Source organism: Asparagus officinalis, chromosome 8, assembly GCF_001876935.1.
Source record: "Asparagus officinalis chromosome 8, Aspof.V1, whole genome shotgun sequence".
Classification (NCBI taxonomy): Eukaryota; Viridiplantae; Streptophyta; class Magnoliopsida; order Asparagales; family Asparagaceae; genus Asparagus; species Asparagus officinalis.
In genome coordinates, this window is record NC_033801.1 from 11,583,561 (window position 1) to 11,600,925 (window position 17,365).

Below are 17,365 nucleotides of genomic sequence, written 5' to 3' on the forward strand. Positions count from 1 at the left end.
CTCATTTCTCCGCCTCCCTCTTCTCTCTTCCGTCTGTTCTCCCAAAACGCGTGCTTCAGATCTCAATTTTGAGCTCATTTCTTCGGCGGAACTTCAAATCAAAAGTTATCTTAAACGTATATTGGTAATTTCTTCTACTCCTCTCCTCTTTTAACTTGTAGAAATGTAGGATTTTTTTCTTAAAAATAATTTGCTAGGGTTTTCATTCATAAATGAATTTCGTGGGCTAGATTTATCTGTGAAATTCGTTTGTATGATGATTATTATCGATGTAATTAACTTTTAGGGCATATAATGTTCAATTGTTCAATTTTAGGGTTTAGGATTTACAATTTGGGAATTAGGGTTTTTGGTTGAAATTATGTGAGATTATTTGCATATTAATTTAATTTTTTATATTTAAATGATATAATTTTCTTTTGAATAGGTTGAACAATATGATGTTTATTGTTTGTTCTTATGGTGGGCAAATTAATTATGGGATGAATAATATGCCAATGTACGTCGGAGGGGTAACGACGCCATTAATGATCTCGGAATCATATAGTTACTACGACTTGGTTATGGAATTACACCGAGTTACGGAAATTGACCCACGAGAATACCGACTGAAAATTATATGCAATTGGCCCATAGCTATTGATAGAACATCCGCAGTGGAGATCTCGAACGATTATCATATGAGTATTATGTTTAAATTGGGCAAGTCGCAACAAACGGTAGAATTGTTTATTGAAAAGTTACCACATAATCCGTGCCAAATATTCAAACCTCCAGGAGAATTCTCACGCATGTTAGATATGGGAGTTCATTCCGATGGGTTTCTTTCTTCTTCGAGTGAAATGGAGCGGGCTCAATTCGGTGGAACGTCAAATGTCATGAATAACGAAGTCTCTTATGGAAATATGGGGCCGTTAAGTAGGGCATCAATCGAAGAGGATGAAAGAAGCAATGACTCGGGAGGTGAAGAACAATATAGTGCACCAGTTGATAGCATGCAATTTGTTACCCAAGATGTCGAAGATAATCCGGAATGGCCTGATGAGGCTTACGTTAATAATGACTATGTTGAGTACGAAGAACCACCCCCCGACGAGTTTGAAGATGATGAGTGGATTCGTTCTTCCACAGTAAAAGATATGTGCATCGGTGAAAGTTCAATTCGTAGAGGAGATGATGACGCCCCCTTTAAAGTTGGTGATTTATTCGAGACTAAAGACCAATTGGTTGATGCTATTCGTGAATACTCTTTCGAAAAGAATTTTAAGTTCAAGCAAGTTAAAAGCAATCGCACAAGTTATGATGCAATATGTTTTATGAACACACGAAGAACAGGTCTGACCGAGGGAAATGAAGCTGATTACTCATGTCCTTGGAAGTTATATGCATTTGCAGGAAAGAAACACAATTTTCAATTTAGGATCAGTGAATACTGCGGTGTTCACACATGTGTCAATCCAATATTAGAGCAAGATCACAGTGGTGCATCTGCCTCTTACATAGCGCGGTTGATTATGCCAAAATTAAGGAAGAAGCTTGATCTAACGCCCGATAATATAATTGAGAAAGTGCTTGATACCAAGTTCATTAAAATCTCGTATATTAAAGCATGGAATGCAAGGAGAATTGCGATGACAAAAATATTTGGTGATTGGCACAAGTCTTACTCGACGCTACCTCAATATCTTGATGCGATCAAAAGAAGTAATCCTGGATCTGAATACAAACTCATAACCAAAGAGATCGATCCGGGAGTTCATCAATTCACCTCGCCGGTGGATATTACTCGCTGGTGGATATTTCAGGAAAACAAAGCCCCGAAGGAGTACATACCAAGAGGCCCAGTCGAGAGAGAGTTGGTAAGTGTATAAGAAAAATATACAATTATTTTCTGAGTTTTATTTTCTCACCATCCACTTGATAATAATTTTCTTTCGGTTTTTATTTTATAGGTACAAGAGCTCGAAGAGCTTTCTACTATGGCACATGACGCATTGCGCACGACTACCGAGCAGGAGCCGAGGAACATGTTCCTTCGAATGATAAAAAAGATACGGTCGGCTCTTCAGAGGACGCGTCACGCACGCCGTGATGGACGGGAGGAGCGACCAATTGAGTTCGGGCGGCGACGTCGACGAGGACACACGGGGGCGGGATCAAGCTGTGCGCATGATGAAGCTGGCGGCTCACAGCAGACTCAGGCCGGATGTTCACAGGCGGTTCGAGACGACGCGGATGTCATGCACTCCCAACTTCACACACAACCGGACGAGGAACTTATCCGAGCTCACGTCGAAGGTGATCGAGGAAGGGGGAGAGGAAGAAGAGGGAGAGGGAGAGGGAGAGGGAGAGGAAGAGGGAGGGGAAATGGCGTTGTTGATATTTGTTAAGTTTTGATGGACTTGATAGGATGTTTGCGTTTGAGTTGCAATTTGGACTTGATATGTTGTTTGTGTTTAAGTTTCGATGGACTTGATAGGAGTTGCGATGGTGAGTTGCAATTTGGACTTGATATGTTGTTTGTGTTGCGATGGATTTGATATAATGTTAAGTTTGCGAATATGAATTGTACGTATTATATTTGTGTTTGTGATTGTATTGTGAATTGATAACAGGAGTATGATTGCATTTTAGCATGTGTTATTTGTGATTACATTTTGTACTACAGGAAGTATGAGTTTTCCAAGTAAATGTGGGCTGGAATGGGGTCTGCAAAATGGTCGGGGTTGGCAACCCCGACCATTTCGTCGCTGATGCTTGCTGGGCTCTGCTAAATGGTCGGGGTTGCCGTGGTTCAGCCCAGCTAGCGCTGGGCTCTGCTAAATGGTCGTGGTTGGGAACCCCGACCATTTCGAAATAGGTCTGTTACGAAATGGTCGGGGTTGGGAACCCCGACCATTTAGTGAAGCTGTTAGCGGGCGCTGAACTAAACAGTCGGGGTTGCCAACCCCGACTGTTTACGAAGACGATTAAAAATTAATCGACCAGCTTTCTCGCCACGACGCTGACGTGGCGAGAAAACCGGTCGATTTCAGTAAATAAAACGATACACAGTCGATTTTGATAATAAAAATTTAAAACCAGGCTACAGTGAAAATTTGTTCCTGAGAAAAACAGGGAAAAAAAAAGGAAAACGAAAAAGATTAAAAAAGTAATAATAATCCGATGAGCTTCTCCTTCGGCCCAAAACCCTAACCATCACCCCGTCCTCCAATCGAAGCATCAGAAAATGGAGAGGGAGATCGAGCTCCTCTCCCGAGTAATCGCCAACCACCTCTTCCTCGTCGAGCCTCTCCGAGCTCTCCTCCTCAGCCTCCGCAAGCGAGATCGAGACCTCGCCCTCTCGATCCTCCGCAGGATCGTCCTCGAAGGCGGAAGGATCGATGGCGTTCTCTTCTCCGACTCCTGCAGCTCCCCTTCGCACCTCGCTTGGCTCTCCGCCCTCGAGCTCCTCAAATTCGATGCCGCGGGCATCGACCCCGAGGTTTTGAGGTTGAGAGTTGAGTTTCTGCTCTTAATTCAACTCGTGTTGTCGAAATCCTCGGGGCAGGATGTGGATGTCCTGAATAAGATCTTAGATTTTGCTTTGAAGAAGTTGAGGGGTGATGATGAGGGCGGTACTGTGGTCATTGATGATGAATTCAGGAGTTTGTGGAATTTGATTCTTGAAAGCTGTGAGATTTTCGATTCGATTTGTGGGAACATACAGCAACAGGTTCAGTTGTTGTCAGAGTCGAGTTCGAGTTTAGATGGGCTTGATGTGCTTGTCAGGTTACAAAAGAACGTGCAGTTGGCGCATTTGGATGCTTTGAAGGAGAAGTTGAAGGCAGATGATTGGGTGGGAGCTGTTTCTCATATTCGATTTTTTCACCAAGGTTATGGAGTAGAGGAGACTGAGTACAAGTGAGTTTCTTTCCGGAAAGTATTTAAACTTTTATTGCACTCTTTATTTAGCTGTTGAATTTATTTGGCATAAGACTTTGTAGCGGCTCTAATATGGGAATGACTGGGTTTGAATTAGTTTAGACATTTATTGCTACTAGATGAACTTATACTTCACAATTGAAGGCGAATATCTTTTATGTGGTTTTTGTAGATAATTCCTATCTTTTATGTGGTTTTTGTAGATAATTCATATCTCACAATTGAAGGTGAATATCTTTTATGTGGTTTTTGTAGATAATTCCTATCTCACTGCTTTGAGTAACTAACACTCCTTTATCACAAAGGTCGTCCATGTGAATGGAAACATTTAACCATATGTCCAAGGACCATGAGAAAATCAATGCCTGTCCTAGAGGAATTTAAACGTCCAATCAGATGATATTGTGTCACAGACAAACCAAATAGTACATTAATGTAAGAAGTCATGCAAAATTTCTAGAAGATGAAATATGCTGGCAAGAGTGACAAGCTTTTAAAGAAAATGCTCTCATCTGCAATTATGCAGGATATCAAAATATACATGTCCTGCAAATCTTTTTGTGGCGCTTCTTGATGTCATGGGTCTCCCATTGTAGGCAAATGTCTATGGTCCTGCTTGCTTGGTTAGTTTGTAGTTGCTTACATGATAATTGGCATACTATGGTTGCAATTTGATTTTAAACTAATTTGAGCTTAATAGGATCTTGAGTTGAGTAGTTTTTTTATATTATTTTTATTTATTTTCATGTTTCTAGGTTTTTTTTGTATCTATTCGAAGAGTTCTGGTCTGATATTAATACTATAGTGGCTTAACTATGGGTTGTTTCCACAGATGGTATGTTAGGATGAAGTCATGGATAATCATTAAACTTTTAGCTTAATGAGTTGAAATTTATTCTCTCTGAAAAGGAATTTCCTTTCCTTCTCATGCTGCCAAATTAGATGTCGTAGTAAGATTTAATTGGGGAAACTTTATAAGGAAATATAGTTATTTTTCTCTTGGAAAGGTGCTCACAGCTTTTCTATAGTTGTATTTTCCCCTCATCCTCTTTTGCCACCTTATCTTCTGTAACATCCTCTGTTGTCTTCATGTCTAGCATTGTCATTGTCATATGGGAGGTATAGACTAAACTCTAGAAGCTTTAACCAAGAACTGATCAATCAGAACAGCTATACTTTAAGCCTCCACTAGTTTGTCCAGAATTTAAGTCCAGACAACATAGCAGGGAAGAGTAGCCCTGTCCAACAAGGCCAGCACGGCCCGGCACGGCCCGGAAAACCAGGTCCGGGCTAGGAAAAACCCGTGATCCGGACCCGGGCCCGGGCTTGGGCCCGGGCCGGGCACCGGGCCGGCCCGATTGTTTTCTTTTTGTTTTTTTGGATAAAAATGCTAAAAATTAGATTAATCTTATTATGTTTATATAAGTATGTATTAGTATATACTTGTAAATTATTATATAGCTATATATTATATATACATATATTATATGTAAATATATTGTATATACTTATAAGTTATAACATGAGAGAGAGAGAATCACATAAATATATATTAATTATTTATAAATACGTATTATATAGTTATATATGTATTTGTTACATACTTACATTATGCTTATTTAAGTACAATTATACAGTTTACTTATATCATATACTTTTATATATACTAGATGCAATATATTTATATATAATTATACTTATGCACTTATATATACTTATATAACTGTAATTCTATAATATACACATATAAGTATACTTATAACTACATTATATATATTTATATTCTTATATCTTAGCCATCAATACCACTGCTGAGGGAGGGAGTGAGCGAGGGAGGGAGGGAAGTATATATTATATACAACTATATATTATATATACATATATTATATGTAAATTATATTGTATATACTTATAAGTTATAACTTGAGGGAGAGGAGAGAGAGAGAGAATCACATAAATATATATTATATATATGTATTTGTTACATACTAACATTATGCTTATTTTAAGTACAATTATACAGTACTTTACTATGATATACTCTTTATAATATACTAGATGCAATATCTACTTATATATAATTATACTTATGCCCACTTATATATGCTTATAACTACATTATATATATTTATATTCTTTATATCTTAGTATCTATACCATGCTAAGAGTGTGTATATATATATACTTGCGTACTTAAATACATACAATTGTATACACTTAGGACTATGATTCTATAAAGCTATGACCATTTTTCCTCAAAAAAATCACACACACACGATATACACATTAATGACCATATCAAAATAATATAATTATATATAAAAAATATAGATTATATATTATATATATATATATATTATATATATATATATATATATATATATATATATATATATATATATATATATAATAACCGGCGCTGCGGCCTGGTGCCCGGGCTTCACCAAGACAACCCGGGTCAGGAGCCCGGTCGGCCCGGGTTTTCCAGGCCTGTCCTGGGGCCGGGCCGGGTTCAGGCCCGACCGGGTCCGGGTCGGATACCCGGCCAGGTCTGGGCCTTGGGCCCGAATGGACACCCTAGGGAAGAGGTTAGTTGGAACGTAAAGATTTATGCAGCCATACTATCTCAGCTTATGCTAGCACATGGGCTATTCTTCTAGGCTGGACGAAGTCTACATTACAAGTTAAGATGATAAATGTTCTCCAAGCAATTGCATAAGCAAGAGACTGACATCCTATTTTCTTTAGATGCATGTATGTGGGCCTCTACATGTGGTAATATGAGTTCTCTCTAATCCTAGCTCTAGCATGATGGAATCATCAATATTCCTTGTCTATTTTTCACAAATCCATAGTAATCTTCTAAACCTAAGATAAACGTGAAGCTTTCTGAAAGCTTGGGACGATGACCTACAGTTTATGATGCTGTAACAGCATTCTTAAAATTCATATAGTTTCGGTCCTTGTGAACAATGAAAATAGCTAGGCATACTACAAATTGATGTTATTCTTTAATTTAAGACCACCATCGGCGAGTGAGAGGTACCTGTCGAATCTACTTCTTGGTTCCATCATTTTAAGCCGTAGCACCTGTAATATGTTGAATATCATTTATGTTACCCATTATATGTTTGGCCACTGTGAATATTGGGCACAATGCGTCAGTATTACTGTATGCCACTCCTGTGGGTATGTGGTTGGCATCACTTCTATAACTTCCGCTACCATTCTTTGCTAATTCACAACATCACTTCCTTTGCTATAGCTATCAGTTTGAATTGTAAATTGACACAGTTCTGATCACAACCTTTATGATTGCAATCTGCTACTCCTCATTTTGTGGTTGAGCATTGCAGGTGTGAAGCACCTTATGTTCCCTTTCATTTTTGAACATCTGGGTTAAGTTCCAGTCCCATGTGACATGTATATAATCTACTATTTTTTAACGATGCATCCCTTTTTCCATTTTGAGTTCAGATTTAATATTTGTAGTCTCGACTCTCTCTCCACTTTTACTCAGCTTTAGTATTCCACGTAGTGCTGTATTTGGGGGACACCGCTGAGTAAGTGGCTGTGTTTTGGATGTTAGAAACTAGTTGCATATCACATATATTAGAACTTTATAGTACAATCAGACTACTTTTTTACTTTTTGACAGTTTGTCGCTGTCAAATATTTGTTTTTAACAAGTGTAGAATCTGGTAATTTGACAACCTATTCTATTAGGCCTTTGGATAATTATAGAATTTATAAGTTGTATTATTTGTAGGATGGTTATGCAAGATGCTATCAAGATGGTCTGGCTGCAAAGTGCATGTTATACAAAAAACTGGGAGGACTTTCGAAATAATATTATGTTGATTTATGCCGAAGCTCTTTCATCGAGTTGCCCACAAATCGTGCAGACAATTCAGGTGATGAATATCTTGTGATTGATTATTTAATTTTAGCTTAGATTTTAGCCATCTTTCTAGACATGATTCTTGTTGATGTAATTCTATGCATTTTTTGGGTGTTTTCACAATATGCTAATGCGCATCAGTGTATCTTGATACCATCTCTTTCATCTACTGATTTTATAGTTCTTGATACCATCTCTTTCATCTAATTTTAATAGAAACAGGTCATGACATAAGCCTCCCCAGTTTTTATACAACCTCTTTTTGTTTATAGTTAGTTTTCTTTTCAATTAAAATTGAATAGATTTTGCTTAAATTTGGTACTCGTAAAGCTTTATTTTACGAAGTTCTAATTTGCAATTGTATTGCACTGTGTTTAAGAGGCATTATTTCTAAAGTAGGAAGATGGAGACAAGCTCTTGAATCTAAAGATTTTAGAATTAGTAGAAAAAAACAGAATATATGGAGTGCATTTTTAGTAAAACTAGGAAAGGAAGAGAGCCTATGGTACATATTGATGGCTAAGAAATACCTAAAACTAATCATTTTTGCTATTTAGGATCAATCATTAGGCATGACTGTGAGATAGAGGATGATGTTGTGCATAGAATCAAATCGGGGTGGTTGAAATGGGGGAGTGCTTCGGGAGTCTTATGCGATCGTAGAATACCAATGAAACTAAAGAAAAAATTCTATAGGACGGTTATAAGACTAACTATGTTTTATGGGTTAGAGTGCTGGGCAATTAAAAACCAACATGTTCAAAAAATGAGTGTAGCAGAAATGAGAATGTTGCAATGGTCTTGTGGGTATACATTAAAAGATAGGATAGGAAATGAGTGCATCCTTAGTAAATTAGAGGTTGCGCCTATTAAGGATGAAACGAGAGAGAATAGATTAAGATGGTTTGATCATATACAATGGAGACCCTTTAATGCACCGATCAGGAATATAGATAATATTAGAGTTAATGGGGCTACGAGATCTAGATGTAGACCTAGAATGACTCGATTAGAAGCAATTAAGAAAGATATGAATAAGACTAACTTAACGGAGGAGATGACCCATAACAGAATGGAATGGAAAAATAGGATTCATATAGCCGACCCCAAACATTTGGGATAAATGCATGGTTGTTATTGTTGTTGTTGTTATTGCACTTGTTTCATATTTTTCATGAGTTATCATATGAATAGGCCAGCTTGCTATTAGTTTGGCTCAATATTGTGAAAATCGGAAGCATGAACAAATTGGCAAGGCAGGGCTCATCGTTCAATGGCTATTGAGGCAAAAAGCACCACACATCCATGATTTTACTGAAAAAGTAGAAAGTAATAAAAAAGTGGGGAAAGCCCGATATTAAGTAGTTACATGACTCAGTCTATTAAGAATTAACGCTAAATATTTATGATAGTAATAAACATCAATATGAGAAGATGACACATTCATGATTCAACACTAAAATCTTCTAAATCTTGTTTCATGAGAGGCATCTAAAGCGGAAGAAAGCTGAAGCATGGGCTTAAGTGATTTTAGTGTTGACTATTGAGGCAAAAAGCACCACACATCCATGATTTTACTGAAAAAGTAGAAAGTAATAAAAAAGTGGGGAAAGCCCGATATTAAGTAGTTACATGACTCAGTCTATTAAGAATTAACGCTAAATATTTATGATAGTAATAAACATCAATATGAGAAGATGACACATTCATGATTCAACACTAAAATCTTCTAAATCTTGTTTCATGAGAGGCATCTAAAGCGGAAGAAAGCTGAAGCATGGGCTTAAGTGATTTTGCAGCCATAGTTTGCTCCAGCACGATGATTGATGTTGGGACTTCCATATTGTATTTAGGTAGATAAACACAATAATAAGAGAACTTAACTTTTTTCCATGAGCGATGATATGGAACTCATACCTGAGGTTTTCCTGTGGTGGGAACAATCCATACATTTAGAAGTAATATTTGGCTTCAGCTAGTAGCACTAGTTTTGTTGTTTTCGTTAATCATTATTAAATTTCAGATCTTCTTATTTTAGTAATTTCAGTTGTAGGCTCTCTGAGGATATATCCTGTGTAATTTGTTCGGGCTTCAACTTTTTATATTTAGGAACTTGATGCTTAGAATCACATATCTGGTGTTGTAGATCATCTGCCTATTTACTTTCTATAACCTGCTGTAGTTGGCAAATCACATATTGCATAGGTTTAACTGCATTAATTATATGTATCTAGCTCTTATTTATAAAGCACTCAAACATGCTAATCTGCCTTATACCATGTGTAAAAGGGAATGGGGGTTTCTTGTGGTTGTAGTGGCTTCCATATTAAGCAGCATTAATACAGTTGTTGGTTCTTTTAATGTTCAAGGAATAAAAGGTCATGCCATCTTATATTTAAAATTCTGATCATCAAGCTGTTGTAGAGTATGCATTTTTATATTGAAATTCTTTTTTAATTATATTTTATAGGTTATTCAAGATGAAGTGCTCTCTGATGAAATAGAACAGCACAAAGTTTCTGATTCTCACTTTTATCCTCTTCCCCTTCAAAAGTATTTACAAGTGTTACACTCAGGGGACAAAGCAAATGTTGATGATCCATCTTACAGAAGCATTGCAATGAGATCCTGCATGAAAGAACTGTACCATTATGCACGAATTTCTGGTGTTCACTTCCTGGAATGTGTGATGGATGCCGCTTTGTCTGCAATTAGGAGGGAACAGCTTCAAGAAGCTAGTGATGTATGTGGTGATTCGTATTAAAGCTGGTTCTTGTAAACTTTGATGGTTCCTTACATGGGTTTTATTATAGGACATCACTTGTTCTAACACTTGGTGATGGAAACTGATCTGGTGTAGGTCCTCTCTCTTTTCCCCCTTCTTCAGCCTCTAGTAGCTGTCTTGGGTTGGGATCTGTTGTCTGGTAAGACAGTAATAAGAAGAAATTTAATGCAGCTTTTGTGGACGAGTAAATCACAGGTACTGAGGCTGGAAGAATATTCTGTGTACGGCAAGGAAACTGATGAGGTACTTCTCGTTCGGATATTTTTGTTCTAGCTTCTTGGGTATATTACTGTTCTTCTTTGCCTGGCATGAATGATAGCCATTAACTTTTCTTGGCAGGCATCGTGTGTGGAGTATCTCTGCGACCTCCTATGCTTTCGCCTTGATCTTGCTCGCTTTGTTGCTTGTGTGAATTCTGGCAGATCTTGGAATTCGAAACGTTCTCTGCTATTTCGCCAAATGGAGCATTCTGAAAATGAGAAAGACACCGAGGATTTAGACCCTTTTGTAGAGAACTTCATTCTTGAACGATTAGCTGTTCAAACTCCTGTGCGGGTGAGTATGTTACTTTGAATAATTGAACTTTTTATTGACTATAAAATTATTTCCTGTAACTGTTTCCAACGAATGCTAGATGGATATGGACACATAAGCTAGCATTTGAAACTTCTTCCCTGTTGACTTGAAATATAATTTCTCATTATCTAAGCTTCCTCATTTGAATCTATATCTACACGTCTTTTGTGGTCATCTCATGAGCTAGCAATCCGAGCTGCGTGTTTATACTTAATAGCTTTTTGCTGCATACTTTTTATGAGAAGAAAATATTTTTTCAATATAAGTGCTTATGAGGAGTTGTTGCTCATTGATTCTGGCCTGCTGGTTCTCTTGTAGGTCCTGTTTGATGTTGTTCCAGGAATCAAATTCCAGGACGCCATTGAGCTTATCAGTTTACAACCAATTGCTTCTACATCTGCAGCCTGGAAAAGGTAGTACTCATGTATATTTATGTATGGTTTCCTTGTGTTCTGATATTTGTTTCTATGCAATTTCTAAGCCATGGCGATGCTTTCGACAGGATGCAGGATATAGAGCTAATGCACATGCGGTATGCTCTTGAATCAGCTGCTTTTGCATTAGGAGCCCTGGAAAAGTGTATGGGGAATGAACATGAATCCCAACCCCATTTGGCTATATCGTATTTGAAAGACTTGCAGATTCACATGGATGCTATGAGTAGTATTCCTCGCAAGGTTAGATTGATCATGAACTGCTGATACTCTTTGCTCATAGTCTTATAATTCTGCAACCATTATTTTTACATTACTTTATTGGTTTATAGAATTTCCATCCTTTTGTTATAAAACACATTTATTCTGCAGATAGATCATAAGTTATATTTTCAGTATAATATAATTTCTGATGCTCTGTTCACAAGTTATATTTGTCCCCCAAGCTCCATCCTTGGTCAAAAGATGTACTTCTTGTGGATTCATCCATTGGTAGTGCTCATTCGTTTGTTATTGATATCACTTAGCTTTAAGACTGTTTCTTCTGGTGGTTGGTTAAGGGGTGAAAGTTGATTATATTACTGTAAAGGGTTGAACTTCGCTGATACCTGTGGCAGTAGAGCAGACTTCTGGTGCATTGCAGCTCCACTACGTGTGGAACATAGAGGGGTTATTAGAATTCTTTTCCTGATGCCGGTTTGTTTGAGTTGTCGAAATCTAGGGGACGTGCCCCCAAGTCCCTACAAGTTATTTGTTGGACGCCTGAAACTGTAGAAAAGTGGTGTTAGATTAGCTGGAAGAGTATGCTGTAGTTGTACGTTGCCCATGGAAGGTTTTGACTGGGAGCATTGCATTCTGTTTAGTAGCGTGTATAGGACGAATAATGATGTGTTGATATAATCAAATGCGTTGTTTGTCAATGACTGTTGAAGGAAATAGCTTCCTTATGTTGAGTGAATGAGAGAAGGATTGTTGACATGGGCTTGGGAGTGGCTTGGCGGATAGCACCTCAAGCTAGAGCATAATTCATTGGGGTACTTAGGTGAGGTTGACTGTGGCTTTGGTTTCATCCTGGTCAGTTGGACTTTAATATCCCCTGGACACTGAGCCCTTTGCTGTAACATCGAGCGAAAGTCTGGAACGCAATAGTTTTAATTGAAGTTAACATGCCTTTTGCTGTAACATGGAGCTGAAGTCTGGAACACAGTAGTTTTAACTGAGGTTAACATACTTTTGAAGGAGAAAGCTGTGAAATGTGTGAATGAAGTAAGAACTATTAATTCTAAATCTAGTGGTCAGTATGTGCCATAACCTGGTCTCCATGTTGGAATTTTGTTGGACCTTATATATCACTACTATCAAGCCTTGCTCCAAAAATTTTGGTCTATTCGATGAAATTGTCATTTCTTCTCATTGAGGCCATGTCTGGAGGTGCTGCATGTATTTCCAGATTCTTCCTTGCAGCTTTTGGTTTTCTCCCCTCTAGTGGTGAGGTGTGGATACTGCTGCTATGTTTTCGCCGTACTAATTTGATCCTTGTGCTTCTTTTGTCATGTGGATCAGGAGTTGAGGAGCTGACTTCTGAGTATGATTAATGTGATTCTCTTGAGGCTAAAGCAGAATTGTTAAATCTAATTGCAAGGTTCACAATGGATCATGCCATAGGCGGATGTATAGAAGATGATCATCCTAGAGGGGGAAAAACTAAAGTAAAAGTGTCATAAAACTGGGAAAAGAAAGCTTCTAAGGTTATATTATAGCTGACCTGGGTTTGTTGCATCTAAGGATAAATGTTGGTTGTACGTGGCCGTGATGGGGTCCAGGAAGGACGTATCAGTAAGCGGGACACGTGTTTAAAGGGCCAGGAAAGAAGAGAATAACAAGGAAATCTAGCATAATGTCAAAGTGAAAGTGCTAGTTTGCCAAAGTATATAATTTGTTTTGAGAGTTACTACTGAGTTTATAAAGGTGACTGATTCCTTGAAGTTTGGCTTCTTTCATGTTCATGCCCAACTTATACTGTTTCCTCGTTGCTGATGTGCTTTTTCTGTTATTGTTGTCATTACATCCAAGCTCTTCCTTTCAATAATTTTATTTGTATCTTTGTTTATGATTTGTTAATCTAGATTATTTTTGTAAGAATGAAGTCATGTTTTTATTCATATCAGTTTGCTTCAATTCTGCTGTCTATTTATTCTTGGATACAGATCTTCGTGGTTAGCATCATTACCTCACTGCTGCATATGGATGATATATCTATTGATGCATCACTTGTGGCCCCAAACAAAAGTCACTTGATCTCCAGGGAGCTGCCTAATATAAGTGGTGCCAATGAAGGGGGAATCAAGATAGTAATCTCCTTTACTGGGATGCTACTTGATATATTGCATCACAATCTGCCATCAGCGGAACTTGAAATGGAGCAGTTGTTGAATACTGATACAGGAGCTGCGCGAAGGCAGGCCTTGGAATGGAGACTTTCTCATGCCAAACATTTTATTGAAGACTGGGAATGGCGATTGTCTATTCTCGAGCGTCTTCAACCTCTGTCTGAACGCCCATGGAGTTGGAAGGAAGCATTGGTCATATTGCGTGCCGCTCCTTCTAAGTTGTTAAACCTGTGAGTTTATGGGTAACTTGTATTTTACTTTATCCCTTGTTTATGATCCGTGGTTGTGTCCATGGTCCTTTTTTCACTTTAAACCTGGTAGTTAATATGACTATGTCTATCAGATATTATTCTGTTTTGACTTTTCTCCAGTCTAATGTATGGTCATTGTTTTCATCGTCTTGCAACATCAAACATAATTTTTAAAGGGTTCCTTCCACTGCACCACAACTCTAAAGTTGTGATGGGGGCTGAGGACTACAACTTTATACTACCAGAGACATCCGCTGGAGGATGAGCACCTTTTCTGGGCCGAAGCCAGGACTCAAATAAACCGCTTTAAATTTGTGAACCTGGGTCGCTCTGGTACCATGTTAAAGGCTCCGTCCACTGCACTACAACTTTGAAGTCGTGAAAGTGAGGGTTATAATTTATACTTTTAACAATAATGAACCATCTTGGGAGGTAGTTTCTCTATAAGCATTCAGGTTCCCTTCTTTTGCATGGCCTAGAGTGTTCCATCACCAGTTTAAGGAGTATGCATGATTTGCTGAACAGACATGACCAACTGAACTTGGGGAAGATGAGACCATTTTACGTACATACAGTGATAATATAAGGAATTCCTTTTATTACTGTTTGATTTTCATATTTTTAGCAGCTCTTACCTGCTGAATGCTGATGTGCCTTTAAGCATACACTCTTGATCTTTTGAACAATGTATCAAACACTTTTTTATTCTTATCTACCAACCCATATCCTTCAAATATCTAGTACGTATATCTGCTTTGGCTTGTTTTCAGTAAAATAGTGCTGCCGTTCCCGAAAAAATTTGTAGCATTACCCGGTTCAAGGGTATCAAGGAACACTATCCTAGATTACATAAACACTGTGGCAGGAAGCTAACAGGTATCAAGAGAATGATCAGAAAGACCTGATAGACATTGTTCTTTTCAATAGACATCTTTTTCATTGTACCATGTGACTAGCTATGTTCAAGTTACATTGTGGTTCTCACAAGTCACAACCTGTATATAGGCTTCTGAGGAGCTCACCATCCTAGTAATGCCCGAGCAAAACTTAATTACAAAGTTCTTCCATGATTCCTTCTGAAAATGCTAGCTGTGGTTAATTTTGTGCATTAGAAGCATATCCCATGTTTGATTATCCGAATGTCATTACAGGAATTCATCTTCTGGGGCTAACTAAAAAGATGTCAAATATATGGAGATGGTCCTTCCCAGTTCAGGACAAATCCCCACATGTCCCTATATAGTAGGTCACTTTGCACCATCTGCACGTCAATGTTGGATTCTGTGACTGCCATGCCACATCCATGCACCAAGTGAACTTAGGTCCCGTTGCCAATTATTTCTTCATAATCCGGACAGGTGTCGTTTCTGATATTGTTTCTCAGCCTCAAGTAGGGACTTTGTAGGAGGTCACCATCCTAGTACTACTCAATCCTGAGACTATTTAACTGAAGAGTTTTTCTATAGTTCCCTTCTCTAAATTGCTAGCTAGGATGAATTCTAATTCCAAAGGAGCTATTGTATATCAGACTCCTACATCTGATGTGGGGCCATTCACATTTTAGAACATTAAATTTAATTTTCACCTTCACTCTAAAAAATGATTGTAATACACTTAGACGTTAAGTTTCTCTGATTTTCCCCTCAAATCAAAATAACTTTTCTTGACCAAATGTTTCCCAAACCTTCATAACATTGGTCTTTGTGGAAACATTAGGACTGTGGGTGTGTGAGTTGATTCACTGAGCACAACCTGTTTGACATGATTATGTGATAAACTGTCCAAAGAGTGTCAATCTGCATGTTCATTTCTACTATAATTTGTCTTATTGAATGCTTTAAGTTTCACCATTCTTGCAATGCTGAATGGGGCCTGTTAATTTTTCCGTCCAGCTTCTAATCACATGGAAGTGTGTACCTTTACTAATTTATTTTACGATATTTGATTAATTAAAAAACAACATACATACAGACTGTGAGAGATATAGATTTCTAGCTGGGTAAATTTGATTCTCTGACTACTTTTGTTTTCTACACAGTTGCCTGCAGAGGGCAAAATATGATATAGGAGAAGAGGCTGTGCATAGATTTTCCTTACCTGCAGAAGATAAAGCCGCACTTGAACTTGCAGAATGGGTGGCTGGTGCTTTTAGAAGGGCGTCGGTATAATTGCTAATATTTTCTTCCATTTCTTTTACTGAATCTAACCATTCATGCTTTGAATTATTTATTGAAACTTCAGCACGTTTCTCATTGTTGCACTTAAGGAATTTATAATTTATCTTATTGTGTGAGATAATCGTATGCAAGTATTCTATTACTGAACATAGTTGCCGGGGGAAAAAGAACATAGTTGCCGGAGTTGGATAGTGGGTAAACAATGCTATGCCGAAAATTGCTTTAAGAGAAGTATTCATTTAGATCTATGATTTTAAACTTATACCGCTATATATCTATTGTGAAACGTTAGGGGGGAAAGAGAGTAAGGAGAAGGATAAAAAAGAAGAAATGAAGAAAACAGAGCGGGAAGGAGTTGAAATAAAGGAGTGAGGTCCACAGAAAAAAATAGTCATATGTAGCATCCTAAGCAGGAATAATAAATGTCTAAGGACCCTTCCACTGCACATAAACTCCTCCAAAGTTGTGGGGAGTGTTGAAGGTTATAGTATTATATAACATGCCCCTGCATGTTGAGCCCCCCTTTTATGGGCCGAAACCTAGACTTATGCAGTGGCATTGTTCTTTTAATCGGCTTTTAAAATCTTGGCCGCTGGGAGTCGAACCTGCGTTGCTCTGAATCTCATCATTTAAGTGCCTACAAACCAGAGATCAGAATTACAAAATTGTCAAAAATGGTACTACGGGTTCTACATTATGAGCATAGAATGTTGATTCAAATATTTGTATTTGATCTGTACACTTAAAAATCTTACAGACCAATTTTTGTTAGGTCTCAAAACATTCTACGTGATTGAACTAACCAATTCTCTAATTTGCTTCTTCATTTTGTAATATGTGATGAATGACAAAAGAACTTTAAGAGTGCGTGTGCATGCGGGTGTGTGTGGGGTTGGGTGGGTGCGTGTGTGCATGTCTGAGTGTGGA

At 37.9% G+C, this 17,365-nt stretch overlaps 1 protein-coding gene across 1 annotated transcript in view; it reads left to right on the top strand.

The window, feature by feature from the left end:
* Window positions 3,111-17,365, top strand: part of LOC109822786 — a 45,161-nt gene continuing 30,906 nt past the window's right edge. Inside the window, exons 1-9 of the mRNA XM_020389030.1 lie at window positions 3,111-3,903; window positions 7,694-7,838; window positions 10,296-10,568; window positions 10,686-10,853; window positions 10,950-11,165; window positions 11,505-11,599; window positions 11,689-11,863; window positions 13,828-14,240; window positions 16,300-16,423. Of these exons, the coding sequence (XP_020244619.1) occupies window positions 3,230-3,903; window positions 7,694-7,838; window positions 10,296-10,568; window positions 10,686-10,853; window positions 10,950-11,165; window positions 11,505-11,599; window positions 11,689-11,863; window positions 13,828-14,240; window positions 16,300-16,423 (2,283 nt within the window). The 5' untranslated portion in view covers window positions 3,111-3,229. The remainder of the gene's footprint in view (window positions 3,904-7,693; window positions 7,839-10,295; window positions 10,569-10,685; window positions 10,854-10,949; window positions 11,166-11,504; window positions 11,600-11,688; window positions 11,864-13,827; window positions 14,241-16,299; window positions 16,424-17,365) is intronic.